Source organism: Triticum urartu, chromosome 6, assembly GCF_003073215.2.
Source record: "Triticum urartu cultivar G1812 chromosome 6, Tu2.1, whole genome shotgun sequence".
NCBI classification, from domain to species: Eukaryota; Viridiplantae; Streptophyta; class Magnoliopsida; order Poales; family Poaceae; genus Triticum; species Triticum urartu.
The window spans coordinates 551,248,423-551,260,684 of NC_053027.1; the positions used below are offsets into that span (position 1 = coordinate 551,248,423).

At 45.6% G+C, this 12,262-nt stretch overlaps 1 protein-coding gene across 1 annotated transcript; it reads left to right on the forward strand.

The window, feature by feature from the left end:
- Positions 1-5,139: 5,139 nt before the first annotated feature.
- On the forward strand, positions 5,140-6,004 carry LOC125512895 (protein LITTLE ZIPPER 3-like). Its single transcript, XM_048677962.1, has 2 exons — positions 5,140-5,240; positions 5,423-6,004. The coding sequence occupies exon 2, from the start codon at positions 5,444-5,446 to the stop codon at positions 5,666-5,668; it is 225 nt and encodes a 74-aa protein (XP_048533919.1). The 5' UTR covers positions 5,140-5,240; positions 5,423-5,443; the 3' UTR covers positions 5,669-6,004.
- Positions 6,005-12,262: the final 6,258 nt, after the last annotated feature.

Genomic DNA, 12,262 nt, shown 5'->3' on the forward strand with positions numbered 1-12,262 from the left:
GTCGTCATCCCCCACCCGCCAAGCGTCCCTCAGCGTCAAGACCACCCCGTCCCAGTGGCATCAGCGTCTCGGTCATCCCTCGAATAATATTGTTCAAAACCTTGTTAGGAATAATGATTTAGTGTGTTCCTCTGAACGTCAGCCTTCCGTGTTTGATGCTTGTCAGCGTGCTAAAAGTCGACAATTGCCTTATCATTTATCACATCATGTTTCCACTATGCCTCTTGAGTTAATCCATTCTGATGTTTGGGGGCCAGCTATTGCTTCTTCCGGAGGTTATAAATATTATGTGAGCTTTGTTGACGATTACTCTCGCTTCTCTTGGATTTATCTCCTTAAGCATAAGTCTGACGTTGAGCAAGTATTTTATGCCTTTCAGGCTCATGTTGAGCGTCTTCTCCACACTAAAATCATAGCTGTGCAGTCCGACTGGGGTGGTGAGTATCACCGGTTGCATCGTTATTTCCAGCGCACTGGCATCTCTCATCGTGTGTCTTGCCCGCACACGTCTCAGCAGAACGGCATTGCTGAACGCAAACACCGTCATCTTGTTGAAACATGCCTTGCTTTGTTGGCTCATTCTTCTCTCCCATTGCGTTTTTGGGATGAGGCTTTTCTTACGGCATGCTATCTCATTAATCGCATGCCTACACCTGTTCTTCAACAAGATACACCCATATATCGACTCCTTAAGGTGCACCCTGATTATAAGTTTCTTCGCACTTTTGGGTGCGCCTGCTGGCCTAGTTTGCGTAAATATAATGCACACAAACTTGCTTTCCGATCCACCATGTGTGTTTTCTTGGGCTATAGTCCGATGCATAAGGGATACAAGTGTCTTGATCGTTCCACGGGACGTATCTACATCTCCCGTGATGTTGTTTTCGACGAGTCTGTCTTTCCCTATGCCACTCCCGGGGTCACTGTTGATGTCTCTTCTTTGGCTGATGTTCTCTCTTTTCCTCCCACTGAACCGGCCACGGGTGACCATATGCGCAAATACGACTTGTCCTATTTGTCTACTGACACGCCTGTTCCAGGCCCTGTTGCTTCTGTGCGGGATTCTTCGGCTCCGCCCTCTCCGGCGCCCAACATGCATGGCGCATGCACGCCCTCTGCCCGTCGCCCTCCCGTGGCCATCGCGCAGCCCTCCTTGGCGATCGACGTGCATGGGATATGCACGTCTCCCCGATCGGCTCGCGCGTCACCCGGCTCGGTTCCCGCATCGCCCGGCTCAGTCGTCACCTCGCCCGGCCTAGCTGGCCCATCGGCTACCGCCTCGCCCGGTTCGACCGGCCCGTCCACGGACCCGGCCGCTTTGCCCGGCTCCTCTGCGGCCTCCTTGCCACGCGGTGACGTGGTGTCCCCCGCCCGGTGCTCGAGGATGATGCTCCGCCATCGCCACCGCAGCTCGCATCGCCCTCTGTCGAGGGGAGTCCCGCTCCCTCGACCACGACGCCCCCAGCTGCTCCTGCACACACCATGGTTACCCGCACCCGCGATCATACTCGCCGTGCTCTTGTTCCTACTGACGGGACAATCCGCTATGATCCCCGTCGCCGTGCGTTTCTTGCGGTGCCTGTCTCTCATCGTGATGCTCTCCGTGAGACTGCCTGGCGTACCGCGATGGTTGATGAGCTCACTGCTATGCATCACAACAAGACTTGGGTTCTTGTGCCTCGGCCGCGCGGTGTTAATGTTGTTGGGAGCAAATGGATCTTCAAGACCAAGCATCGTCCGGATGACTCTGTGGATAAGTACAAAGCTCGTCTGGTCGCCCGTGGTTTCACACAGCAGCTTGGCATTGACTATGGGGATACCTTCAGTCCGGTTGTCAAGCCGGCTACCGTTCGTTTGGTTCTTGCCTTGGCTGTTTCTCGTGGTTGGAGTCTTCGGCAGATTGATGTCAGCAATGCTTTCCTTCATGGGTATCTCTCTGAGGACGTCTATATGAAGCAGCCACCTGGTTTCGAGGATGCTCGTTTTCCCTCGCATGTGTGCAAGCTTCAGCGAGCGCTCTATGGGCTCAAGCAGTCCCCTCGTGCCTGGTACGCTCGGCTCAGTGCTCGTCTTCTCGCTTTGGGATTTTCCTCCTCCAAAGCAGATACATCTCTGTTTTTCTTCTGCTATCGTGATGTTCAGATCTATATGCTTGTCTATGTGGATGACATTGTCATTGCCGGATCTTCTCCCCGTGCGGTTGATGGTCTTGTTCATGCCCTCGCTGCCAGTTTTCCTATCAAGGACCTTGGGCCGTTGGAGTATTTTCTTGGTCTGGAAGCGTCGTACAATTCAGGGGGGATGACATTGACTCAACGGAAGTATGCCTTGGATCTTTTACACCGTGTGAGCATGGAGAATTGTAAGCCTACTTCCACACCGTTGTCTACTTCCGAGCAGCTTGCACGAGTGTCTAGATGACCTCTTAGTGCCGATGATTCTTTCCGGTATCGCAGTGTTGTTGGTGGACTGCAGTATTTAACACTCACCCGTCCGGATATTTCATTTGCAGTGAGCAAGGTGTGTCAGTTTTTCTCACAGCCCACTGATGCTCACTGGGAAGCTGTTAAGCAGATTTTACGCTATGTGAAAGGAACGTTGCACATAGGGCTGAAATTTCGCAAGGCTTTCTCTACTAGCATTAGTATCTTCACTGATGCAGATTGGGCAGGTTGTCCGGATGATCGTCGTTCAACTGGAGGTTTTGCCATATTCGTTGGACCGAACCTCATTTCCTGGAGTTCGAAGAAACAACCAACAGTGTCGAGGTCGAGCACAGAGGCCGAGTACAAAGCCTTGGCAAATGGAGCTGCTGAAGCCATCTGGGTAGAGTCACTACTCAAAGAGCTTGGAGTGTCTCAGCAGCGTGTTCCGGTTCTCTGGTGTGATAACTTAGGGGCCACATATCTGACTGCCAACCCAGTTTTCCATGCACGTACCAAGCACATCGAGATTGATTTTCACTTTGTGCGTGAGCGTGTTGCTTCTGGAGCTCTTGAGGTCAGATTCATTTCTTCTAATGATCAGCTGGCTGATGTGTTTACTAAACCAGCCACCAGACAGATGCTAGACCGTTTTAGTACCAATCTAAACCTTGTACAGAGTAGAAGTTCAGATTGAGGGGGAGTGTTAAAATAGGTCTAGCGTCTCATGTACACGTACCCTGTACATATGTAATTGTATGCTGATTGTTATATATATAGAAAGACGTGGAGAGGCTTTGTCCCACGGAAAACCCCAAACCCTATTTTCTAACTGTCGCAGGGCGCCAATCCGTAGCCATAATGTGTTAAAGCCCAAGCCAATTAGTAATATCCTTCCAAACCCGACGCATGTATCGACTATGACAAATGAGATGGACGATAGACTCATGCACTCACTTATACAGAGTGCACATGCCGCAATTCGTCCATCCATGGCGATGCAATCTACCAGTCGCCCGCACTTTTATTTTGGATGAGAAGACACACGAAAAACTTGCATTTAAGGGGAGCTCAGACCTTCCAAACCATTGGAACCATAACAATGGAGGCGATTCCAGCAGATTGAGCCTTGTATATGCCGAGGACACGAAGTACTTTTCATTGGAAGTGAATTCCCAAGCTATGGTGTCTTGAATTCCTTGGGAGAGTAAATATGAGAGGGATTTTTCCAAAGGGTGAGGAGTTCCTAAAATGTGCTCCAAAGGAATGTCATGGTGGGTGTCAATGTCGCTAACCCACAAGGTATCCATTAGCGCCTTTCTTACAATGCAACTCTTCTTGTGCGAGAGCTTGTAGATCTTGGGGCGATGTCTCTCAGGCCAATATCCTTGAGCCATGGAGAATCCCGAAAAAATGCTTTGTTTTGTTCACCACAGTAACCTTGGTGGCCGCCACAAAAATATCTCGGTCATTGCAATGTCATTACATGGCCTATCCTCAAGGATAATACTCCAGATACAATAGTCAAAAACAAGTTATTGTCATTGTACACAAATTTCAATCAGTTACACTCATTTAACATATTCCAAAGGATAATACTACTCATTTTTTAGACGCAACTACCACTCCTCTATAAGAAAAAGGCTCAGGGTTCTTCTGCCTTCCTTGGCGCCAGCGCCAGTCCGCCTCATCTCCAGTGGCCCTAGGGCCATGGAGGTGCGGTGGACCCCGGCCCCTGCCGGCGGGAGGAATCTTGCTCCGTTTTTAGGTGTTCTTGTGAGTTCATTTAGGTTTTGTATCCTGATCAGGAAGACGAAACGATGACAGCTCCCTGGAGTAGGAATAAGATTCTCCTCGCCTAGCCCGTGCTCTGGTGATGCATCTTGCGTCGTCAGAGAGTGTGTGAAGGTGTGTCTCTGATAGATCTCGCGGGATTCGGTTTCATTCTGGTCTTCGGTGGATCTGCTTAGATTCAGTCTTTATTCGTGTATGTACGGATTGGATCCATTCGACGTATACTTCTCTTCATCGGCGACGAGTGCTATTCTAGTGCGCTGGTTCTGACGGGCCTTATCATGTCGACTTACCGATTTTCTATTACAACAAGTTTGGCATATCTTCGATAATAGAGCGGTGATGAGGAGGGCGTTCCTTTGGGTCGCTCCCGTAATTGTAGTCATTGCTACGTGATCTATGAACATGGATGCAAATCTTTTTATTTCTGTGTTTATTTTTTATACTGCCATGAAAAGATCCGAAGTTTTCTAAAAAAATCAAATACCCATTTTTACCAATTCGTCGGGGATGCATGCACCTGGCCGGTTTGCAAATTTTTCAGGGCTGTGTTCCATAAGTTTGACCGTTTCTGGAGAGAGAGACTGGAGGGATGGGTACTACGTTGGAAATGCTGCCAGCCGGGAGAAGCGCGCGGCACGGCCGAGAATAAGAATGATTGCGTATCTTTGGACGGAGAACCAGAAGTGCGTCATCAATTCATCACCATCATCACACTTTCTCATTGACAGCTAACCACAACCATGAATGTACACTGTACAATCCTGCAGAGCCCTAGGCAGCTCGGCCTGCATTCAAGCTGTGCAGGAGAACACTGGAGTAGTAACTGGATTCGGTCACATGCACATTTCCATCCACTGCTTTGCTGGGGCGCGCGGGCCTATAAATACGCCCTCTCCCGTCTCCTCTCCCCACACCACAAGTTCTTTCTCCCCCACTCGAGCTAGCTAGCCTTCTTCTTCCTCTGCTACAAGTGCCAGTCTTCCGAGCCCGAGTACTACCATTTCAGCACCTCAGAAAGAGGTATATGAAGAAGTAGCACTGCATTTTCACAATCCATCTTTGGTGCATTTCTTGCCTTCTTTCTTGAATCTTGAGTGCTGCTAGGTGCTAGTTGTTCTTGAATCAAGCACAAACATTTGGAATGTGTTTGTGTTTGAATACTATCTAGTATCTAACTATAGATGGATGTGAATGTGGTGCAGGTGGCTAGCAGGGCGTGGAGGATGGAGCGAGCGAACACGGAGCTGTACCTGGAGAACCTGTGCATCATGCAGGAGAACGAGCGGCTCCGGAGGAAAGCACAGATGCTGGCCCAGGAGAACGAGCAGCTCCTCGCCGATCTCAAGCGCAAGCAGCAGCACATGGCGGCCTCCTCCAAGACGGCGCCCCAGATGGCGAAGGGCGGCGAGCCGTCCGGCCTCAAGTCCGGCAAGCAGCAGCCCCAGTGATCGCGCCGGAGTCGCGCGGGTGCGTGAATGCAGCCGTGGAAACGGAGTAGTTAATTAAGTAGCACTATGTACTCAGCAGATTGTAGATTAGAGCTGGCATGCATGCACAAGCTGGTAGTCCTAGTGGACGATTTAGTTCTACTTTTGGTTGTTTAGCTAGAGGAAGTAGTAGTGGTGGCAGCAGCTAGCGCTTTGGGGGGTTGTATTTGAATGGCTTTTGCCTCTGTGGCGCCATTTCTTTTCTCAGTCTGATCTGATGGCCCTGATGATGATGGGCACGTAGCGTACCAGACTTAGACTACCAGTAACATGAAAGATAGGTCTGGTTATTCCACTACTTGCCAAAATCTGTAGTTTAATGTGAACAATTTGGGAAAATCTCTCTTTTACAAACATGACGTGATGTATATGCAATGGCTCGACTGCCAGACAGGTGTGTGAAGGCGTTTTAGAAAGCGAGGCTCCTGACCGAAATATTGCAATAATGCTACACTTACGAACTGAAGGCATAAGCTTTGCCTCATCCATTAATTAAAAAAGATAATAGAGTTTGTTATACCACCCATCATTAATTAAGAAAGATAATAGAGTTTGTTATACCACCCATATTACACGCGAAGGTGGAACTAGTTGTTTGGTGCTCAGTTTTTTTACTTCGTGTAAATTTCGGCTCACATCGTTCTCTTGTTCTGCCACATCAGGCCGTTGGCATATCCTTTCCGTAACACTTGCAAAAAAAATTCGGCACTGTTATACCCTAACTACATAACCCCCCACCATCATTTCATCATAAACTTTAGCCCATTCCCCCCATCTCACACCCCGACCGCCATAGTAGATTTGCCTCACTGCTGCCAACTCTTCGTCACGGCCGTTCTCTCCGATTGACGGCGATCTTGCCGGTTGTCACTGCATGCGCCGAGCACGCGCACGGCATGTTGTTGCCGTGCCACCCGCGCCGTCCTCAACTCTCTCCGTCACCGTCACCGCCATCCTTGCGTCTCCTCCTTATCCATTCCTCTTCTCTGTGTGTTGTATCCCTTGATTCCAGATCGATTGATTGGTCACGAATCGGCTCTGCGGGTTTTGATTCGATTTGTTGCCATGAAATAACCCTAGTTCGTACTTGGTAGGGGTAGAACAACCCACAATTTCTCTAATTTTTTAATCATATATATGTATGCTTCCATGTTTGATTTGATAAAATATGATTTGGTCATTTGATTTAATTCCTTGCATGCAACAATGATTCAAGCACATGATTCTTCTACGGTTCTACAAAAGTCAAACAATCCTCGTTAGGAAACTGTATGCATATTTATTGATAAATGAAATTGGCTATTAGCTTTGCAATGTCTATGTTAAATTTCATACTATTAATTTTCCTACGTTAAGCTTATTCTACTTATTTTTTGCAACCAGAGTTTTCTACACACATGTTGCTATTGTGACCTTTTAGTGTACTACACAAAACACTTATTTTGATAAGAATGTCTTATGCAGTACTATAACTAAAATGTCACATCAGTAGAGACATTATATTTTGGTTGCAATAAACAAAGATAGTGAAAGGAGGTGTACAACGAGGACGCTACAAGTGCATCATCGGTAAGTTTTTACAATTTGTTAAATTCATATGAACTACTTACTACATTCTTGTGCAAATACATTTATGTTGTAGATCCGATCGTGTCGCCTCTTTTCACCTATATGAGAAGATGGCACTCTTTCCAGTGGTTTGAATGACTCTTTGGAATGTGAAATATGCAACGTCACCGACCTCATTATCTTAAAAATATTGCATATATTGACCCTACACACACCGTAGATTTTAGCACTTTGTATCTTACTGTTGGACAGGTATGAGTCTATTTATAAAATGCAATGCAAATGTGACATGAATGCAGATGTGTGTTATGGAAATGTTGTGAATGCGTATTTTGAATGCTGTTTAAATAGGAAAACATGATGATCAATAATAAAATAAATGAAAAGCATCAAAGGTGGTTCTGCTTTAGACATTTCAGAAATGAAAAAGAAGTTGATCTCTCACAACAGGATGATTGTGCACTATGGTTAAGTATGCTTTTTGCCATCACGGTGGATTACGATAAATTGATTATCTAAACTTGTTGATTTCATCGCTTGGATGACAAACTTTTACTCCCACAAAAGTCCTGAAACATATTGCTTAGTTGACAGTTACAAAAGATGAGCGCAACACAATTTAGTAAGCGCAAAGATGAGCCTCAACACCAACTGCTACATACTCCCTCCGTCGTATACTAAATCAGCGACGCTTATTTTGGGATGGAGAGAGTATTACTTAGTTGACAAGTAGAAAATTAAGATACTAGTTTTCACTATTATTAGGGGCTTTTGCATTTCTTTGTTGAATCAATTAAGTTATTTTTTTCTGCTAAAGCACTATTTGGTCTATGTTAGAATATCATATGTCCTCTTTAATCACACATGATTAAAAAAATACACGAGTTTAGATCAAATAGTGTTGACACCATAAAAATAAAAGGAATTATAGCAATAGATTTGAGAAGTTTCTTCTAAGTTTCATTGTAGAGTGTAGAAAAATCATGTGAATCAAACGCCTTGGCAATTTGTTTCCATAAGGACCATCCCCTGAAGTTTCTACAAAACTCCTTTGAATCAAAAGAGGAGCCCTAATTGTACACTCATGACTTACCTTTATTTTTTGCAAAAAAGACCCCGGATCTATTATATATGTTCGCCAGAAATACACCCAAAGATAATACGAGTTATATGGAGTTCCTGGACCACCGAATGGCCACTACTGCCATCAGAACAAGCAAACGACGCGCCACTCTCGTTGCTACCTTATCGGAGTGAACCTGACCTTGTCAATGAGAGCTGGAAAGTTTTTGTGCACATGCCCTAAGGACCAACATTTCAAAGCTGCAGTTGTCATCATTGAACCCTTGAATTGATTCAAAACGCCTGACACGAGATCTCACCATCATACACATACGTCAAGAAACTCAAACCTTAGGTCAACTTCAACGCACGACCCCAAATGGTCCAGCCGCGCCCGTTTGGGGCTAACAGACACAAATCACGGCCAATGCGCGGGAGCAAACGAACAAACATTCGTTTTTTGTCCGCTTTCTTCCCATTTCTGGCCCAAATTTGGGACGCGTTTGCGGCGAAACGGACAGGCGAGGACGGGCTGGACGCGTGCCCTTGGCCTCCCCTGGCCTGCCCATCGTGGCCACAAACACTCCTATTTCTTGTCCCCTCCCCCTCCCCCGCCCCGCCGCCGCCCATTTTCCGGCCGCCGCCTCGCTGTCCAGCCTGGTCGTCGAGAGCATGACCACCAAATTTGTGTCTCTCTTGCTCGTCGCCAGCGCACAAGCGATAGATCTGCGGCTGCCGTCGCCGGCCTTCGGATTTGGAGCATCCGGCCGCCAGCGACCGCGCCTTGCCGTGGATTGGTTGGGTACTAGACCGAACAGCCCCCATAACGCCTTCGCGCCGAATGCAGGTATTGACTCCGTCTCTAGCCGCTCAGATCTATCCTGTTGGCGGTTCACCGACAAAGACACGCCGGCCGTCGCCCCGGCTTGGCGCTGGCCCAGCGGCTCGACTGCTCACCTTTGCCGGTCATAAAGTGCGACGACTGCCTGCAGCAGGTCGTGTGGCGCGTTTCTACAACGCCAGAACGTCCCGGATGGGTATTTTTCAAGTGCAAACAGGGGGGGGGGGGTGGTACTTTTGATTCGGTTGTGCTCACCTGATTCCGTGCATTTTCGGTAGCTCATTGCTTGCTCAAATTTATGTGTAGGATGGATGCCAATTTTGATATTGGGGAGAAGATTACATCAATCTATTGATAACACGAAATTGATAGATGCTCGTGCACTCGTTGCTAGAATAGAGGAACTAGATGCGAAACATCGTCTACTTCTTCAGAATCGAAGAAGAAAGAAGTGTGCAACCTGGAGAAGCCGCATATCAATAATGATATATATCAATAATGATATTAATCCAACTAGTGGGAGCAATTATGGAAGTTGGATATCTGTTAAAGTGTCTAATTATGGTTATTGTTTTTTGTCTTCCTCTCGTAGTGAAGAATTGACGAATTATATACTCCAATGTATTGAAATGTGCATTCAATAACAAAATCTGCAAATCAAGCAGGCATGCCATAAATCATCCATACATGCGACACGACACAAATCAAATAATTCCAGCCATGCCACCGGAGTAGAGTACCATCAGCGAGGAGTATGTGACGTACAGGTCTTTGTGACAGTGAAGTACTGCTGAGCTCACGTCCTCCTGGTAATGGCCCAAGTTGAAATCCTATCCGCCCGAGCTCCTCGCAGTGCATTCATATTCCAAGGGAAGGTGCACATCAGTGGCAGGCTTTTGTTTTTCCTTCCTTGTGTACTCCCTCCATTCCAAAATATAGTGCGTCCACGCTTCCTGATGTCGAACTTTGACCATAAATTTAACGAACGAGACCGACTGCGGCGGGAGAAAAAGTTACATAATTAAAAACTTCTTTTGAATACGAATTCACTAATATAACTTTTGCCCCCGCCGCAATCGGTCTTGATAGTTAAATTTACGGTCAAAGTTGAAGCACATGGATAGAGGAAGCACTATATTATGAAATGGAGGGAGTATGTTTGTACTACTGTCTTTCAGTCTTCTCAGTCTCCAGCAATGACCATGCACTGCATTCACAGGAATGGATGGAGGAAGAACATGCTGCAACTTCAGTTGGCTCAGTCATCATGATTTTTGCAGGCAGAGCAAGTAAGATCTGCAGGTGGCTTCCAAGGTCAATATGTCTAGTCCGACCAAGAATCCAGATCTTGCATTATTCTGTAGGGTACCATCCCTTACATCTCTGCTGGCACTCGTGCCTGCACCATATCTCAACTGCAGTACTAGTTCGTCTGTACTACTACTAGTAGTACTAGATTTATGTAAGCAAAGAGTTTAGAGAAATTTATTCCTTACAGGAACCGTATCTGACAAGGATTTGGAGTGTTATATGAGAAATTTATTCTTCAGTTTTGCTAAGTCTCAGTCGACTGAGACTTTGTTATGTCCCTGTCGATACTATTTTCCTTTGATTTTGCATGGAGATTCATACAAAAAATTTATTTTCAGTATTTTCTTCTTCTTAAATACTAGTATATCACTTGAGTGAGATTTGGTTAAATCTCAGTCGACAGAGACCTAGCCACTTCCTTTATTATTCTTCTTCAGAAATCTTTTTGTTTTGGCAAACTTCTTCAGAAATCTCCCCATTTCATATTCAAGAGCTTTACTGGTAAAATGGAACAGTACGATAAAAAACCAAAAAAACTGAGCTGAACTTGAGTCTTGAACTCTTGATTACAGATACTCCCTCCGGTCCCTTTTAGTTCGCATATTAGATTTGTCTAAAGTCAAGCCTCGTAAAGTTTGATCAACTTTATAAAAAAATACCAATATTCACAATATGAAATCAATACTAGTAGATGCGTCATGACTTAAAGTTTCATGTTGTATAACTTTATTATGGTAGATGTTGATATTTTTTCATATAAATATGGTCAAACTTTGTAAAGTTTGACTTCAGATAATTCTTATATGCAGAGTAAAAAGGACCGGAGGGAGTACATGCGAGAGGATTATTCTTCCTAAGATAACATACAGAAAGAAATTTGCTCATTGGAGAACTTGCACATTGCCGCTAATTTCATTCTTCTATCTACAGAGAAACACTTATACTGCTATAGTACTAGCTGGTCAAGATGTTGAAGAAATGTCTGCAGAATCTACAGAACCCAGCAAGCAAAAAATTATCACATTCTTGACATTTTCCGAAGTCTTGAACAAGATATGTGTCACTGTTTCACATCAATCTGAAGAATGAAGTGATGTGCCATGATGATGATGGAGGTTTGAATGGAAGAGGTATGCATAGCTCATCATGCATCGCTACTGCTCTAGAAGGTTGCTCTTGGCAACATATAGAGCAGTGAAAACAGCTGCACCGTCTTGAATGCATCTCATCATCATTTTGATGCGTCGGGACTATACGAGGTCTGTGCGGAGATCAGCAAGAGCGCAAGTTTGATTTGAAAGCAAGACTTACCGCGCTGCCGCACTCGAGTACGGGAGTAAAGTGTATTAATTAAATATTCTGCCATTGACTTTGATAGCCATTCTTGCCTCCTGTTTTTTCACCATGACATACGGACCGGTACTTCTTCCAACGGCAGGTTATATAAGAAAGCAATCATTTTTTTTCTTCTAATGGCATGTAGTAAAAACAATCTTTTTCAAATGATGGTAACCTTTCAAATACAACAACTTTATTTTGGATGACAAGCCAAGCGAAAAATTTGTACTTCAGGGGCAGCTCAACCCTTTCAAACCGTTTGGAACCATGGGAGTAGAGGCGCGGCCAACAAATTGTGCCTTTTATGCCGAGGTCACGGAGTACTCCCCTTTGTAAGTGAATTCCCAGCTATGGCATCTTGAATTTCTTGGGAGAGACGAATATGAGACGAAAGTGTCCTGCTCCTGAGCTCAAATGAGCTTGGTGAACAGTAA